This window comes from Canis lupus, chromosome 4 (assembly GCF_048164855.1).
Source record: "Canis lupus baileyi chromosome 4, mCanLup2.hap1, whole genome shotgun sequence".
Classification (NCBI taxonomy): domain Eukaryota; kingdom Metazoa; phylum Chordata; class Mammalia; order Carnivora; family Canidae; genus Canis; species Canis lupus.
In genome coordinates this window covers 3,436,016-3,455,250 of record NC_132841.1, presented here as the reverse complement: position 1 = coordinate 3,455,250, position 19,235 = coordinate 3,436,016, and the positions used below count along the sequence as shown (strand labels likewise).

At 37.7% G+C, this 19,235-nt stretch overlaps 1 protein-coding gene across 1 annotated transcript in view; it reads left to right on the top strand.

Moving 5' to 3' along the window:
• RYR2 (ryanodine receptor 2) overlaps positions 1 to 19,235 on the top strand; it is a 753,550-nt gene that overhangs the window by 599,394 nt on the left and 134,921 nt on the right. The window contains exons 60-64 of the mRNA XM_072822940.1: positions 1,915 to 2,038; positions 2,509 to 2,624; positions 6,509 to 6,573; positions 8,960 to 9,081; positions 15,085 to 15,134. Of these exons, the coding sequence (XP_072679041.1) occupies positions 1,915 to 2,038; positions 2,509 to 2,624; positions 6,509 to 6,573; positions 8,960 to 9,081; positions 15,085 to 15,134 (477 nt within the window). The remainder of the gene's footprint in view (positions 1 to 1,914; positions 2,039 to 2,508; positions 2,625 to 6,508; positions 6,574 to 8,959; positions 9,082 to 15,084; positions 15,135 to 19,235) is intronic.

Sequence of the window (19,235 nt, the reverse complement as noted above, 5' to 3'; positions counted from 1 at the left end):
TTTGTTCTCTCCCTTGGGGACTTTGATACCAACTTGTGTCCTGACAACTTTTGAGATCTGGGTTGGCATGTGGGAAGTGCCTATGGTGTGTGTGTGTGTGTGTGTGTATGTGTGTGTGTGTGAGAGAGAGAGAGAGAGAAAGAGAGAGAGAGAGATTGAGGAAAGAAGGGGAGGAGAGAGCAATAGGGGAGCATGGGAAGTCAGGAGCAATAAGACAGTAGAAAGAGAAAGTCATTTAAAGCCTGTCACACACCTAGACACTTAAAAGAATCAGTTCAGGGGCTGCACACTTTAGTGTCCACCCTATCCTGGGCTCTTTATTTTCTCTTCTGCCCTCTCTCTCTCCTTGAGTAACCTATTGGTATCTGACCCCAAAATTATTGTGGTTGCCAAATTAATACAATTTTCTAGGAAGAAAGGACTAAATACAATAGTGTAGTTCAAAATAGGAGATGATTTCAGGATGATTAAATTCGATGTTTGATTTACAAAAATTTTTTTTCATAAAACATCCCGTTTTATCTTTGATTATGGGAGAAGTCAAATTTGTTCTATACCCTTCTTGCTATACACAGAATGTTTGTTTCTATTGTCTTCTGATGATTGCATTATACTTGACACTATTAATATCAAACTATGAAATAACCGAAGTTATTTAAAACGCATAGTGTTTGCTGGCTTGGTAGCTGCAGACTGTCCCTTTGCATTTATGGTAGTATAGTGCCACCTAATGGTGAGAAAGCTCAGCGTGTGATTGCATTTCTGTGGAAGCTCAGGCTCCGCAAACTCCAGGAAAACGTGACATCTTCTTTCCCTTTTTGTTTGGTTATTTCAAGCGCAGGGACATTATGTCTATGATTTTTTTTTAGTGGCTCCTGGCGACATCATATTGGACACCGATCTAATAGACTCTATGTTGTCACCATAATTCAAACCAAGTATTCATTTTTAAGTACTTTTTTTCTGGAATGCCCACAGCAGTTTTGTTTCAAGGAATTTCAGCATCCCACTGAACACATATCCCCATATGTTTTTATAAACTTTACACTGGGGGCACACCATTGCTGTTCACTCTGATGCTGCTCACCAGATCTTTACATCTGGAATTACCAGTGCATTTTCTGAAACTTTTATAAGTTCCACAAAAATTTTTACAAACTCTGTAACTTTATACATACATTTTCATTAATTAGTTTTTTATTTATTTCAGAATTTTTCTAGAATTTTTTTAAATTTCAGAAATTTTCTAGGATTTTTAAATCTAAAAGGATGCTTTTTTTTGTATTTTTCACTAAAATAGGTAAACTAGAAATCTAGATGCTTGCTAGAAGTTTTAATCAGTCAAGTATGTATGCTACTCGTATTAGATATTTAAGAGAGATTAGCTTTTAGGTTAACCTGAATTTAGGTTTGTGTAGAATATGTGACTATAAAGTACTGTTTGATCTGGGAAGCATACTAAAAATTCCATATTTAAGACCTTTTCTTCTCTCAGTGGTGGAAAATGAAGCTTATCCCTTGAAACATGTCCTATACTTTTGCTAGTTCAAGCTGTGCATGTTTTAGCAAGTATTTTTATGCAGCCCATCTTGAGAGTTTGTTTGAATGAAGAAGGGAACACATCTTCTCCCTTCTCGTGCAATTGCAGATGTCACTGGCACTTGATATCACAAATGCCTGCATGTCCATATATTAATTGCCTCTTAGAAGGCATATGTACAGTATATGAACAGTTTCCTAAATTAATTGGGACATTAAAGGCACTGGAGAGGCAAGAGCCTTATATGACTTGTATATACTCTGTGTAATAGGAAGATGCCAGAAGTTAAGTACGATCGCATAATATGCCACTCTATCACATTTCAGATTATTTTCTAATGACAGTGCTGTGTTCTTGTTTTGGCATGCTCTTAGGAGGTGGAAATCATCCCCTGCTGGTACCTTATGATACGCTGACAGCCAAAGAGAAAGCCAAGGACAGGGAAAAAGCACAGGACATCCTCAAGTTCTTGCAAATCAATGGCTATGCTGTATCCAGGTAAAAGCACGTCTGCCATTGTACATTCCTGTTATAAAGACTGGATGTTGAAATATCCCTGTCAGATTTAATGCTGAAAATGATTCAGTGGTCCCTTTACACCTTAGAGCTACTATTTAGTATGTTCAAAACATACACCTCAGAAACATTAATGTCCTTGGCTGTTTGCTACTAACTGGTACCTTTCACTACTTAGGTTAAATCCAATCCATCATTTAGGCAACAATTTTTGGCAAAAGTGACCCTCTGTTTCTCTAAAGGTGACATTTTTTGCATGATAATAGAATTATTCTCTACAGTTTTATATCAGATGCAAAGTATCCCTTCTATACTAAATCTCACTTTTGCCTTTAGCTACAAGGAGATGAGATAATATTTTTATATATACCATATATACTTTTTAAGCAGAATTGTACCTTCAAATAGTCTTTGTCGGACCTGGTTTCAATATTTCATTTTTGCTGCTCTAGGGGGTTTAAGGACCTGGAATTGGACACACCTTCCATTGAGAAACGATTTGCCTACAGCTTCCTTCAGCAACTCATTCGCTATGTGGATGAAGCCCATCAGTATATCCTGGAGTTTGGTAGGTACCATCATCCTATTACTTAGTCTAGGTTTTGTTATTCTTAATGTTGATAACATCAAGGTATAGCACAGACTGCCAGGCTGGTTTTGGTTTTTTCTCTGGTAGTATAAACACTGCCTCTCCATCCTATTACTTAACAGAGTCTAATGGTCAGTAGGCAGACACATTCTTAGGGATGGGTAAATTTAGAAAATCTAAAAAAATATCGAACACACCATTCTTTTCTTCTTCTAATGTTTATTGGCATTGATTTCTTATTTTGAAAGACACTGCACAGACGTCACACTGGTTAGACACATTGGATGGACACTGTAAAATCTTTCTTTATCTTTCTAATTTAAAATTAATTGCCATGCTCCTAAAAAAATTGAAACTCTGTGGATCCCTAAACTTTCAAGTCAATGTGAAGGCCTTTGTAGGGACACATGCTCATACTAGAGTATCTGCGAAGTAGAACATTTTATTATCCCCTTAAATAAAATGGAAGACCTCTTCCCAATGTGGCCCAATGCTACTACCTGCATGTGAAAAGAATTCTTTCTTTTAAAATCTTAGATTCAGAACAGATTTTCAAGACAGCCTCTTCTTCCATCTTATTTAATGATCGTCCTTGACACTATTGACTTAAAATTTGAGTTGTGAATTAGTGAGCTTCATGTCAGATCACTCTCCAGCCACTGGTATTAAGGTAGAAGGATTAAGGATTCAGATAGAATTTGTCCCCTTTGGAAAACAAGTGTGTTATGGTGATTATCTTTTTATTTTCTTTTTTCTTGTTTTTATTTTTTTAGATCCTTATTCTTTCTGCTTTTTACTTGTTCAGGGCCCATAGTCCTAGGTAACTTAGCAGTAAACACATCCTCCACTAGCAGATCCTGACCAAGGGCTCTTTTTGATATTATTTTCTTAGGATTTAGGACTTAGTTTTTGGCACATCAGTTCATAGAATTTCGAGTCTGGCTTTTTCTTGTTTCTGGTCTCCTGTATCCTAAATGTGATTAAAGATTTTTCAGGGATCCCTGGGTGGCGCAGCGGTTTGGCGCCTGCCTTTGGCCCAGGGCGCGATCCTGGAGACCCGGGATCAAATCCCACATCGGGCTCCCAGTGCATGGAGCCTGCTTCTCCTTTTGCCTATGTCTCTGCCTCTCTCTCTCTCTCTCTGTGTGACTATCATAAAAAAAATAAAATAAAAAAAATAAAGATTTTCCAGTTAAGTATTGTTCTCTTAAAGAACTTCCTTCTCTCTCAATCTGCTCATTATCTGCAGCCAAATGCTATACTTTGGCTCTCTTCTTAACTGTCTTTTTCACAAAAGCCAATCATGCAAACTAATTTAGGATTTGTAATCCCTTTGTAGCTCATACAATGATATTTTTTAAAATATGATTTATGAGTCACCCTGAAAAGTAGCCAGATTAGTCTCACTTACTGAAATATGATCCAAAAAATTAATGAGACCATGGTGAGTTTTTGAAGCTTTCATGCATATAGTTAAATACTGAAATTTCTCAGGCACATTTAAAAGTATATGACATGAAACAGAAACATAGATGACAGAAACACACATTTGAAGGGTAAATGTGCTTGGATTTTATCCACATCATACAGACGTTTCTGAATAAACCAGTGTTTGTGCAGAGGGAAAACCTTGCTGCGAATTCACCCACTTAGTGCATTTCATTCTTTCCACAGGGTACAGGGTCTTACAAACTTAACAGTGGGGAGAAAGTGAAGCTAGGTCAGTACAGAGCCCAAGAAATTAAGGTTTTTATCATGGTCAATGTCACGTGTTCCCTTTTCAGATGACTGTAACTGAGAACTCTGTTAGAAGAGCAGAGCTGGGATTGTTTACACTTAGTTTATTTTATTTTATTTTTTTAATTTTTATTTATTTATGATAGTCACAGAGAGAGAGAGAGAGGCAGAGACATAGGCAGAGGGAGAAGCAGGCTCCATGCACCGGGAGCCTGATGTGGGATTCGATCCTGGGTCTCCAGGATCGCGCCCTGGGCCAAAGGCAGGCACCAAACCGCTGCGCCACCCAGGGATCCCTACACTTAGTTTAATTTCCATTTTTTATTGTCACTGCAAATGAAACTTCTGTAATGCCTTCTTTTATCTTTAAATTTACTGCCTTTGCAACACATCTGAGGCTAATGGCCATAGTAAGAATATACATATGCCTTTTTCTGATTTTTGTTTTACATCTAGATCATATTCTCTCCATCAGTATTTTGCACATAAGCATTTTGTTAAAATGCATAATGTAAAGAAGTAGGATATTTCCTATTTAATTCCTTGAAATGTTAGCATATTTAGCTATGTGCAAAACTTGTGTTGACGTAGTTTTTATAGTGTATATGAGAAAGTCCCTTAAATGGATCCAGCCTTTTTGCATAATATTCTTGAGGGAGATTTAATGTAAAAGTGATAGAAGACTGAAATCTGTGAGTATAAAAAAGGCATAGTTTTCTTTTACTTATTCATAAAAAGAGCATTGCTCCAATATTACAAAATATTATCTAAATTTCCTAGAAAATTATCCCAAACCTATGTGTCAGACTTAATAAGTGATATCTCCTGGCAGCCTGGGTGGCTCAGCGGTTTGGTGCCATCTTCAGCCCAGGGCGTGATGCTGGGCTGGACCCAGGATCGAGTCCCAGTCGTGCTTCCTGCATGGAGCCTGCTTCTCCCTCTCCCTCTGTCTCTGCTTCTCTCTGTGTGTCTCTCATGAATAGATAAATAAAGTCTTTAAAAAAGAGAGAGATCTCTAATTGCTTTTATTTCTATTTACACATAATTTTTTCAGGAACAAGTTTGATTGTTATAAAATAGTGAAACTCTGCTTTCAAATTTTACTAAAACTTTATATCCAATATTGATATTTTTTTTTCTCCTCAATGTGTTCTGCATGTAATCTTGGTTTGTTAGAGTTATGGTTACATCTTCTATAAGCATGAAGCCTCCTCTGTATGCATGAAGGAGGTGCAGAAGGCCACTTCTAAGCTAAATGCATTAGGTCAATCAGTTCTTAACCTCAAAAGCATTTTCTAAACCATGGGGAAAATTTGGGTGTCTTTGTTTTGCTTATGAAAATTGTCTTGTGACAGTTTCTTTGTTCCTGAGCAGCATGTTAATTTTCAAATCTGATATTATGGTTGTGATCCTCCCTCCCATCCCAAGCTGGCTTCCTGCAGCCTTTTAGTTGGTACATTAATAATATAACTTTTAATTACTAAGTAACTACTTTATCAGAGGCCAAGGTTAAAAATCTCACCAGTTTCGTTTACTGAGTTAGTACTGGCTGCTCTCATACTTTCTTAATGAAAGAAAATGTAGGATTTTTTACTTTATTTTATTCCAGTTTTCCCCCTACAAGATCATAAAGCTAAACCAGCATGTGTCTGCTCTTAACCACATCAATGGGCTATCCTCAATAAATTTTTTATTTTGGTTTGAGTATTTTTTAATCCTTTTTTTTTAAAAGAAATCCTCAAATGCCTCTTTTTTTTTTTAAGATTTTATTTATATTTGACAGAGAGAGAGAGCACACAAGTAGGGGGAGGGGCAGAGGGAGAGGGAGAAGTAGACTCCTCACTAAGCAGGGAGCCTGATGCAGGACTTGATCCTAGGACCCTGAGATCATGACCAGAGCCAAAGGTAGATGCTTCACTGACTAAGCCACCTGGGTACCTTTTTAAAATCCTTTTTAAAAATTATTATCCTGCTGAATAAAGTTAGCCTTGGTATTTTGGACAGCTTTCTGTGTTCAGTTTACCAGGGTAACACATTTAACAGTGTGTTCTAAATGTTGCATTTTGGGTGAATGTTTTGTAATATTTGAAGTGAAACATGTTCCTAGCAACTCTTTGTATCTACAGATGGTGGCGGCAGAAGCAAAGGAGAACATTTCCCTTATGAACAAGAAATCAAGTTCTTTGCTAAAGTACAGTATACGATCCATTTTGTTTTTGCTTCAATATATTTATTTACAAAATGTACTCTCTAGGTCTTTGACTCTTTCCAGAGTGTACTGGTCTACAAATGTGAATTCTATGACAAGTAAATATTCTGTGGCACAAAAAGAACTGCATGAATCATGTGAGATTAAATTTGCTGCTAGGACACTTGGTCTTACTTTATTTAACTCACTGTTCTTCCTATCTTAATTCTCAAATCACTTCCATCTATATGGAGTCCAATTAAGTCCCCTTTTGGGGGGGGGCTTTTATCAAATGACATAGAAGAAACATGTCTACTTCTTAATATTTGATTGTTGTTAGGATTTAAAAATTTATGAGCATTTTTTTATAAAGAGGAAAAGCATTTGTTAATTTATAAATTACAAATTTTAAAAGTTTTACATTATAAGCTTTACTGCATAATCTCTATTGTGGGACCTTTGTCCTACTCAGTTTACAGATGAGAAAACTGAGGATCAAAGAGAATAAATTGTTTATATAGTATAAAGTATACCCATTTTTATTAGTCATTCCATTTATTAAGAATTTATCAATAGTCTGCTCTTTGCCTGGAACATTCATGACTTTCTTTCAGCCAGTAAGGGAAGGAGCCAAAGTGTTGCAGATTCTCCACACTGGGTTCGTTCAACAATATTGTATAATTCATTTACTCAGCATGTGTTGTGTGCCTAGTCTCTGTCAGGTATTAGCCTACATCCCAGGGATTGCTCTCATGGACACAGAATGCCCTTGGGAAGTTTTCCTGTTTATGGTGTATTGGCATTAACCTGAAGACTTAATGATTTCAGTCAATTTACTTTCAGAGTACTTGCATTTGGTGGTTACTATAGATCATTTGCAAAAAGGCACATTACTTCAATTGATTAATATTTGGCTTTTATTACGTTTTCAGAATTGTGCCCTTTACTGTAAGGGAGATTCCTCTTGTCTTTTCTTTCCACTCCGTATAGTGCTCAGAATCTATACCCTACCATCTTAGTTTGTATTGGGCTACATATTGCTAGCTATCTTGTCCTACTGGGTTATAGTCCCTCTAATAGCCAATTATTACAAAGGCTGTATTCATGGCCTCTAACCACACGTTTGAAATACATTCTTATCTTGCCCTGTCTATATCCTCAGCACCCCTAGTGATTTTATTTGCAGATGCCTCATGTGGTTTAATTTCTTCTGAGTCTTTGACTTATTCATTCACGTATTTGTTGAGTAGCTATTATGTGTCATCACTAAGTTCAGGCAATGTTGCAACTTTCTAGGAAAATCACAAAAAAATTGTATTTTGCTATTATATATAAATATGGTATACAACATCATGGGGGGAAATGTAATCAGACAGACTTGAGTCTAAAAACTGATAGTGCCAGATATTATTACTTTTCTCATTTATTTTTTAACAGATATTTATCTAATGGGTGCCACAAAATCCTAAGTGCTAGTGATCCAGGAGTAAACAAAACAGAGCAAAGAGTAGTCATAGAGGCCAGGAAAGAGCAATAATGGGAAACAAACACAGCATGTCTGTTGTTCTTATATACCTTATAAACTCTTATGGAGAGAGACTAACTCAAAATTTAGTTGTTTTGCAAATGCTTTTTTGCAAAATCAAGTTTTTTTTTTTTTTTCTCTCTCAAGAACAGAGAATATGGGGATTTTATCTAGTTGAGGCAATCAATGAAAGATTATCTGATGGAGCACCACTGGGCTGAGGTCTGCAGGAGTGGAGTGAATGGGTTATAGGGTTATGGACTTATGGAAGAACATTTCAGATACCGGGAATGGTTTGTGCAAAGCCTCATGGTGTGAGTGCACAGGGTGAAGAGGAGGAATTCGCCCCAGGCCAGCAGGATTAGCATCTAGGAATGGCAAGTGGGCTTTGAGATAGGCCAGGTAAGAAGTGAGGTAGGTAAGTGGCAATGTGACTTGGAGGAAGTCACTCACTTTCTGCACCTGAGTTTAATACCTAGAAAATAGGGATGATGACACCTACCGCACAGAGTAGTTGTTGGGGAAAATGAAATGATAGGACATCAATTGCAATCTCCACACATAATAGAGACTCAATAAATGGTAGTTGTTGATTATTTCTGAACCTATTGGGCACTGAACTATATTATATGAAAATACTAAGGATATTTCATTTTTGAAAAGATAGGAAAGTAATTCCACGCTGTTGAAAATGTGGAACATTCCCAGTAACCATGTCATGTCCCACACATGTGCCAATGTGTGGCTATACAGGGACTGGAGATAGGGTGAGCTACCAGAGGACCTGCTGGCTGTGGGGAGAACTCGGGCTACTCCAGAGCCTCAGCCCACTGTGTAGATCTCTTCTCTTTTCTTTTCTTTCAGGTGGTTCTTCCTTTAATTGATCAATATTTCAAAAACCATCGCTTATACTTCTTATCTGCAGCAAGCAGACCTCTCTGTTCTGGAGGACATGCATCAAACAAGGAGAAAGAAATGGTGACGAGGTAAACAGCTACACAAAATAAAACAGCCACACAAAATAAAGATTGTTGTTGAGTGAAGTGTATTTGCATTTGAAAAAGAGCTGCTGGGAATCCTAAGGTGGGAACATGCAGGGTGCCCACCCAGGGTCCCTGTCCCCTGGGCCCTTTGGAACCAAACACTGTGAGGATGCTCTCTGCAACTTAATATATGTGTTCTACATGTTGAGTCTTGTCTTTTATTTTGCTGCTAAATATAATGCTGAATAATAGGAATAAGGCACTCGATACAGAATCCACAAGTAGAAGCATCACTAGATTAGTATTTGTGATGAATATAACTTTCTTTAAAAATTCTCTGAATCAAAAAAATAAAAAATAAAAAAAATTTCTCTGAATCTATTATTTTTGTGAAACTGTTGAAAAATAAAGGCATTTTTCTTGAGGGCAAGACCCCACTTACAGAAATTCTGTTTTTCGATGTTTGCTTGAAAATAATGACCCATCTTGGAAGAAAATGACATAAAAATATGTGCTTTCTGAAGATTTCCCCTCACACCACTCAAGCTGGCATCTTAGTTTCTGTTTAAACCCAAGTATTTCTTGGGTTTAAACCCAAGTATTCCTTGTAGATTATTGGTGGTTCTTCTGGGTATTTCAAGTCTGATTTTTCAAAAATTCTGCCAAAATTTAGGACTCATGAGAATCGATTATTCAGCAAATCTATTTCTGTATTATCAAACTGCACAGGAGTCCATACCAAACTTTTAGATTGTGTTTGAAAAAAATTTCTATAAAAGCAAATAACCTTGACAAAGCAGATTTGACTTTAATGATCTGTGATATCATGTGATATAAGATTGCAACAGGGCTAAAAAACCATTCCAAACTTCTTCAAATGATGATCTTCCTGTGAAGTTGGTAACAGCAATTATAAAGAAATAGAGAATCCATCCAGTAGCACACTTTGTTTCCACCAGCTTTGTTACCAGAAAAAAAAAAGGAGTGAGAGGCTACTTTCCAAGATATGAGTCCCCTCCCCCTATCTCTTTGGCATGGTCTTTTTACCTCTTTCCCCAGGAGAGAGAGGCCCATCCCCCCTCATTTCACAGGCCCATCATCCCCAGTGGACTGGAATGTCTCAGCGGCTAGAAAATGCTAAGGCAACAAGTTACCTTTAAACACCTTGCACCCAAGGCTAGTGCAAGGTCTCCGAGCCCTCCCTGGGTCAGAGTGGCCTTTTGTAAGAGCAGCTTTGTTCACTGAATTGCTGTTGATTTAGATGTCATTCGGTTACATAAATTAAGAGACAATGTACTCAGAGGATATAGGAAAAAAATACAGATAAAATTATGCACATTCTGCTCTTTCCCTTCTCCCATATCATGTTTTGTCTCTATTATGTTTTCATTCTTAGAACTGTTCCCTGAGGACAGAAGTAACTAATTTTCCTTTGCCCAATTTTCCCTCATAGAATAAATCAGAAAAGCATTGCTGTTCTGTGCTAGCTTCAGTTGATGTGGTTTGGGGGCCCAAGATGCCGCTTCTTTATCAACACTGCACCAAAATATTTTCCATAATTTCATCTTATTTTTTCTTCACCTCCTGGAAAGAGGGTTGGCAAATTTTACTTTTCCCATTATGGACCTTGAGAGCTTGTTTGGAGGTTCTAGGAGGGGAGCGCAGCTACTCGTATACCCTTGACCGAAGAACGGTCCTCCTCTATCGGGGACGGTCGTCCTCTTCGACCGAGCGCGCAGCTTCGGGAGGGACGCACATGGAGCGGTGAGGGAGGAAGGGGACACCCGCCTAGCCAGCCAGATCAGCCGAATCAATCCTGGCGATCAATGGGGTGACAGATGTCACAGCCAGATCGCCCTCACAACTTTTATATATTTTTAAAGTTTTTAAAATGAAAAATCTTTTATAAGCATAAAAATGTATTTCAAAACCACTGGAATCACCATCTCAGTAACAAAAACCAACTAAAAATTTTGTTTGATATGTTTAAATGAAATCACTGAAATTTATAAATGTGTGATTTCTTACCGCTTCAGTTAAATATTATGTCAGTGAATAAAATGGGCAAAAAAAATTAAAAACAGGATAAAATACAACAAAAAAAAAATGCTGGCCCTGCTACTGTGAATAAGCAGTCATGTCTTCATATACATGTTGGACACTGAAGTGATAATATTAATTTGTATTTAACAATTGTGTGTTGCAGTAGTTGTGTAGGTTGGAGTTAACATGCACACTTAAGGACGAGTTGTTTCCATTAGATGTTTAGATACTTCTTGGCACTAGAAATCATGTATTGAGCTTTTTCTATACTATCACATCTGTGAAAAAGAATAAGGGTGGCTTCTGCACTCTGGGAGTCTACTTGGCAGTACCTAAGTATGTGAGTATAAATATAATTCTGCTAGGAGAAAGACATGCAGTGCTGTGGGATTCAAAGTAAAGTGAGACCACATTGGATGAGTATGGATGAGCTAAAGATATAGGAAAGCCATGATCATTCAAAATTGATCTTAAAAACATGTAGGTCGTAGATTAAGAAGGGAAACTATTTGCATGTAGATAACAACATAAAGAGCGTAGAACATAGTAATTTAGGGGAAATGTGGGTTATGTAGATTGATTGTGGAATACTATAATTGACATTAATTGTCAGAATAAGGCATCTTCCTTTTTTCTTTTCAATTTTCTTAATTAATCTTTTTTACTTAATTCATTAGCCCTATGAAACCACTGGGATATAGGGCAGTCAGGCAGCAAAGGTGAGATTGAGAAGAGTCAGCTTGCTAGGAGGCCATGACAGTAAAGCAGGCTGTTGAGACAGACATGCTTCCTCAAATAGGTGGTTCTACCCACTGATTCATTCAACACATACTCCTGAATGCCTACCATGTGCAAAATGCCATCCTAAGTTTGAGACAAAACACACACTCACACACACACACACACACACACACACACAACAATGCAGTTCCTAACTTGAGTGCACTTAAAAGTGCAGCTGGGTACCTGCGTACATGCAGAGCTGACCACTTAGTAAGTTGTGATGAGTACTGGAAATGAAGCATGGACAAGAGAAAATCACAGGACATGGCACTGAGCCACAGAGCATGTAGAAAAAAGGAGGTCAACCTGGTGCTGGGTTTCGATGCTGAGTGATTGTAACAATATTGGTGGCAACAGCAAAAAAAGAAATAACAGAGTAACTAGTTTTGAGAAAAAGAGGTTAAATTTGGTTAAGGAATTATTGGAAGTAGAAGTAATAGCAGGTCTTTCAGCTAGAAATGTCCAGCAGGAAGTTGGAAAAGAGTGGTGTTCGTGGAGGGACCAGAGCAAGAAATGACATATTGGGAGATTGTCTGGATCCATGTTCTGCTCAGAGTTCTGAAAGCAGATGAAAGGGGAGTGGAGAGAGGAGCAAATGGTTCTGAATACCAAAGCGTGGAGAATATTCCAACTGAAGGGCTTTCAGAAGTGGGTTTTTGAAGAAGATAGAGAATGATTAATGAGGGAGAAAAAGGGGGAAATGCATTGCTGTAAAATAGAATTCAGGGTTTCCCAGATTGAAATAGTCGATGATGGCAAGTATGTTAGAGAGCTCTCCAGGACGGAGGTTGAAAAGGTTTTATTAGATTTGCTGATTGGCAAGTATTGAGAATATCTAGGGAGTGTTTCAGTAAAGCAATGAAGTGATAAAATTACAAAGCAAGGCATAAAGCCAAAGAAGTGTAGATATGTTATAAATTCTTAAGAATGTTAGTAATGAAGGGATATACAGAAAGGGGATAACAGTATTATGGAAAATATTTTTGGAGAAACTGTAGGTCAAAGCTTACATTAATAAAACCTTATAGTCAGTATAGAAACTGTACTCTGAAAGAGGATGGCACAGGAGAGGAAAGAGGCATAATATGTCTTTTGGGTGAACCTGATTTTCTATATATCTTTATTTCCCTCTGGTGGCACATTGGCTGCTGATTAGAGCACCCAAGTTAAGAAGCAGCTGCTACTGCAAGAAGTCATCTTTCTTGGACAGACTCTCAGACATTCAATACCCAACAGAATGGGATACAGAGCAATTCTGTTTTCCATCACAGCAAAATGTCCTAGGTCTCGATGAATTGGGCAAAATTATCTCCGGATGTTTCATGCTGGTACTAGAGAGTCTCGGTAAAAGGTAAAAGACATCGCTTAGAATAGGTTGGTGTACATAGAGGGATTCAAAATGTGTACAACTATAAGAAGTAATGACTCTTTCAGATGGAGACAGACCTTTGTTAAGGTGGCATGCATAAGGCTCAGCGGATGAGGGCACCTGGAGAAAGTTGCTTTTGTTTCATTGTCTTTTTTTCTTTACATTATAGCACAGGGATGAATAATGCAGGAGGCTAATGTCTCATTTTAAATTCTAATATCTACTTGAACAGATCATTGTTTTAAAAACTTTCAGAACTGCTAAGAGATTTCTCAAGACCTCAAATCCATCTACACATTTGTTAATGTATGTTCTCTTGGAAAAGCTATACAATGCCCTGTGTAATCAATGTTCATTAATACGTTATTCCACATTGTTACTGAAATGAGAAATGAGAGCCAAAACTTCCTGTTAAGAAGGTCAGTGTCACAAATGTCATTCTCTGTCTCCTTTCTCCCATCCTGCCATGAGCACGTGACTCCATTTTTGCCCATGGAGTAGTGTGTATCCCCAGTCCTGGTGAGTGTACATCTGCACACTGCTGCTTATGGGATAGCTTTCCAATACAAAATGGGACGGTCAGGATATCGCTGCCACTGCTATTGGGACAGTCAAACTGGGTGTGGGTAGTGCTGTACAAATGGATCGTTAAGGCTAGAGCTTTGGTAAGTTCTGGCTATGCAGAGCCTATGCTCTCGGAGAGCTCAGGAGTGTGTGGGTAAATGTGAAACTCATACCAATTGTAAGATGGGAGAATAGGTGTCATGGTAGAGATTTGCAAATGGCTCCTGAGAGAGGCTGGAAAGGGAACTCTTTCAGCTTGGGCTGGGAGTGGTGAAGGAGCCTGGGTATTAGCAAAAGCTTGTTGCAGTAGACTTGTGTGGTGCCAGATCCTGAGGGGTGGGTAGAGAGGAGTGTAGCAGGGAAGTGAGTGACGGGTATTCCAGGTAAGACCTGCAAGAGGCCACCAGACTGTGGATTTATTACAAGCCAGGACAATAGCAGGTCTTGCCCAGATTGTGGGGTCCGATGTAAGTGTTCGTACACACAGTGCTGTCGTGCTGAATGCTGAATGCAGGCCACCCTTATATCCTAGGGAGGACATAAAAACATAGGAACTTGGTCTAAAAGAGATAAGAAACAGACTCAACTCAAGCCTTAGCATTAAGAGGCCTTGGTTATCCCATCTGTAACGTTTTTCCCTGAGTGATTATCAGCTGTTCAAATTCTGTCTCTACTTCACTGCATTCATATTCACTGGATGCTTTGGTATATGTGTAAGGGGTGTGTGAACAAAAAGGAAAGTTCAAATGATAAACATACTGAAATTTAAAGTAACGTTTTATGCCCAAAGCACCATACTTCTGGTTTTAAATAATGTCCATGACAACAATAACAAAGATTCTAGGATTTCATGGTACATGTGGTACATGTGGGCAGATAAAATGCAAGTGTTTTCCTTGTGGTATTTGAGTAGTTATATTCTTGTGGAATTCATAGAGATTGCTTTTATATTAATTAGCTTTGCTTTCAAATTTTTTTTGGTTTCTTTACTTATAATATGTGCTTTTTTAACCATGTTTGTTATAGATATGCACTCAAAGATTCTTTCTTTAATACCTTTACTCCACATTCTGCTCAGAGAATCGATTCTTTCTGCGTGACATCATGTTGCTTTTTCCTGCTCATATATCAGCTGTTTATTTTTCTTTTCTTCTTCTTTTTTATTTATTTTATTTTAATTTCTCCCTGTCTTTTCTACCTTCCCTCCCCTTTTCCCCTTTTCTCTTTTGTTTTTCTTTTGTCTTCAGCCTATTCTGCAAACTTGGAGTTCTTGTCAGGCATAGGATTTCACTATTTGGTAAGGAGACCCTTGAAACAAATATGAGCATGGCCATCACTTGGTTTTCTTTGCCAGTTTTGCACTATGTTGTGTGCTGCTATGTTGCATGAATGCATGTTTGCATGGCTGCATGCATGGTCGTCATAGGCCAAGGTAAGGTCCTCGAGGTTGTTTGTAAGTAGCATTACTATGGTGAAATTGAAGACTGTAACTTTTTTATGCTGGTCCGAAGCACATTTGAAAACCAAAAGGTTTTATTATAAAGGAGAACATGAACGAAAGTGGCAGCTTCTGCCATATTTTATTTCAGAGGGGTAAAGAGGAACTGGGCCCTTGAACTTGTTTGTCTATTTCCAATAGGTGAAAGAATGAGCTGTCATAAATCAAAAAAATTTAACTGCACTTTTTTTTGTTGTTGTTGTTAATGCTCTTGACTACAGATTTACATGTTAACTGCATTCCTGACATTGGAGCTTCATAGTAGAGACAGTGAGGCAAAGACTTCACTTGGCAAGAGTGACTTTTTGAGACAGTTTTTGTGTCTGAGAATTCACATAACTGAAGTCCACACACCTGAGCACCTGCTTTTGGACTGCCATGCAGGGCGGCCACTCACTTTCCACAGATCCTCCTTGCTCTGGGGCAGTAGGACTCAAGTATAGCTGGCAGAATTTGTGTTTTCATTTCTGTATCTGCTTTTATAAGTCACAAAAGCAAATTTCAACCCTGTGTGCTATCGGTTATGAGACAGTGTTGGGGTAATTTCAGTCGTAAAATATCAAGTGTATTGATACCAATATTGTAAGTGCAATTCCATTTACAGGAAAAACTAAGGATTAGGTCATTTCTTTAAAAGCCACAGTGAATGAACTGAAGGATAGATGTGTATGTGTGTGTGTGTGTGTGTGTGTGTGTAAAGATACACACATACACTCATTTAAATTCTTTCTATGTTTTGAGAAATGATAGTTTCTGGATATAATTCCTTAAAGCTCTGTTTGGTTGCTAATTTTATTAGATCCAGTACTACATGCTCTTAAATTTCATAATAAGGTATGTTTCATTTAAATGGCCTGAGTTTTGGCATTAATGTTTCTGTTATCCCAAATCAATGGGCAGATTATCTTCAAAATAACTTCTAGTTGACTGCTATTTGTTTGACTTCTCTTCTACAAAGAAAAATTTCTGTGAAATTATGTGGACAGAATTGTTATGTACTCTTCAACTTTCTCGTAGTAACAGTGGATTCCAGTGTCCTCCATTTGTCTTATTATATATCATTTTGATGTGGACCCCTTTTTCTTAAGTGCAGTGTTTGCATTCTTATTAATGAGCATAGTAATACTTTCTGTTGTGATATTTCTGACTTCTTGCGTATTGTAAATTCTTGGTTTCCTGTGTTATGTTTCACTATAATTTCCTTTTAAAAACTTTTGAGGTGTTCCATATATAGAACAAGTGCACAAATCTTGAAGATAGCTTAATGATATAGTTTGTTGTTATATGGGTTATATACCCATGGGTTATATACCATTTCCTCAGATTAAGATATAGAACATATCCAGCATTTCAGATGTCTCCCTTAGGCCATTTCCCAATTTATAACCTTCTGCGAAGGAACTCTATGTAGACCTCCATTACTGTGGGTTAATTTTGCCTATTTAATCTCCTTGTTTTTTAAGGGTCTAGTAATTGAATATAAATGCATAATAACACTTGTCATACCTCTCAGTATGGACTGAGACTAGCATTCATTCCATCCCAATGTGATATTGATACTCCATTTAGGCATTGTATCTTAAATCTCTCAGCCTTTAAATACTATTATTTTTAACAGGAATTTACTGGAGAGCTACTATATGTATTTACTTCAGAAGTGTATTTGTGTGTCTTCTACATATTATTCTAGCATCTCTTGTTTTTATTGTTTCAAATTTGCTTTGGCATTTGCCTGGAAAGTAATACAAACCTCAAGAGGCCTTTGTTAATTACACATTTTCTAATACAGACTCATCCAATGATTGGAATCCTTAAGTCTTATCCATGTTATCTTTATACTTGACGGTTATAACCTGACTTTAGAACAGGACTTTGGAACTAGAACAGCTGAGTGATTTGGATGAGGAACTTGACTTCTCTGAACTTTTTTTTTTTTTAACTAAGTTAAAATGACTACCAATCTTTGAGATCAATTGCACATAGCTGATCTAATATAAGATAATGAATGCTCAAGTGCTGTGGAAACTGTAACTTTACAGCTTTCTAATCTAAGGGATTCCTAGTCTGATTTGCACAGGGTTTTTTTTTTTTTTTTCAGACTTTATTTATTTGAGAGAGAGAGAGCATGAGCAAACACACAAGCTCCGAGAAGAGGCAGACAAAGAGGGAGAGGCAGACCCTGCTGAGCAGAGAGCCCGATGGTGGGCTCGATCCCAGGACCCTGAGATCATGACCTGAGCCGAAGGCAGATGCTTAACCCTCTGAGGCACCCAGGCACCCCTCCACAGTTTTTATTTATATAAATCAAACTCCAAAAGAACTACACTAGGGGAGTTGGCTACTTAAAGTACCCGCACGACGAAGGCTTTTTAATCTACCCATTTCCAGAATGAAATGGGAGTGGTATACCATATATTTATTTTTGATGTATCAGTTCTGCCATTGTGGATTTTCCTAAAGAGAGAGACCTAATGATGTATATATAGTGGTCTTTTAGAGTCCTATTAATCTCTTATTTTTTCCTTTCTCCCTTTTTTTACATGATATCATTTTTCCGTATTCTGGTAGACAGGACACTGATGGTCAAGATGTTTTTCCTGTACTGACTTAGTTTTAAAAACTGTTCATGGCTTAAGGTAAGGGTAAACTAAGATAGTTAAAAATGGAGATTAGCAAAGAAACATTTGAGCTTTGTGTCTTAAGAACAGTGAGTGAAAGTAAAGACGTAGAAAGATACACATTAACCTTCAACATATCAGGAACGGGGGATTGGAGACACAAGGGGTTAACATAAGCCAACAGACAAAATACTTGACCTGATGGTGGCAATTGTCGGGAATTCAGGGTTTGGTGAGTAATGGACTGTTTATTCCAAGCTGGCAACCAAGTTGTCGCTAGACCTCCAGACTTCATCTGTAGTTGAAAGACTTTTCTGCTATATTAAAGATTCCCCAAATTTGAACTTCTATTTGTGTATATCTTTAACCTACTTTAAAATACCTTCTACACATTGAGACACTAAGAATTAAAGAGCTCAGTCATGTTTTTATCGTTCTTATATCTTTTTGAGGTGTTTAAACCGTTTCATTTTATATTTGAAGAAGGTAAGTTTTTAAAAAGGGTGAATAAGCCCTGTTCCCCCACAGAACAGTAGTTCTGGTGTATCCATTAAAAAACCTTATGGAAAAAATAATAAAGAAATTAGTATCTTCATTGTATATATAGGCTTTCTGTTTGAGTTCCAGAAAGCTTACCAGTGATTGTAAGTTGGTGCACTCTAGTATTTGAGAAAATGGTTAGAACATGGATAGGACCCAGGCAAGTTGAGAAGTGGTATGGGTTCCATTGGCCATTTTCAAGGACCCTTTGTTAACTAGTGAAATAATGCTTTTAATCCCATCATTTTCTCCCACTTTTGCTGAATAGAAATCTTGATTACTCATGTCAAGGCAGTTAGAAAATACATATAAGCCCTCCTGTTACAGCCCACTTAAGCCTTTCAGTCAGTTTTAGAGGAAGCAGAATCCATAACTAAGCCTCCAGTAGGGACAGTGATGATGCCACAGGTATATTCATATTAGGGTTCCTATTTTTTTAAAATATTTATTAGAGAGAGAGTGCGAGTGAGCATGAGCAGAAGGAAGGGCAGAGGGTGAGAGAGAAGCAGTTCCCCACTGAGTAGGGAGCTCGACACTAGACTCGAGCCCAGGACCCTGGGATCATGACCTGAGCCAAAGGCAGATGCTTAACCGACTGAGCCACCCATACATCCCGCATATCAAGGCTTCTTAAGGACTTTATTTTTATACATGAAAATAAATCTAATGCCTTAATGACATTCATTCGATGCATTCAGTCAATAAACACTTAAGTGTGTTCTGCTATGTGGGAGGCACCCTT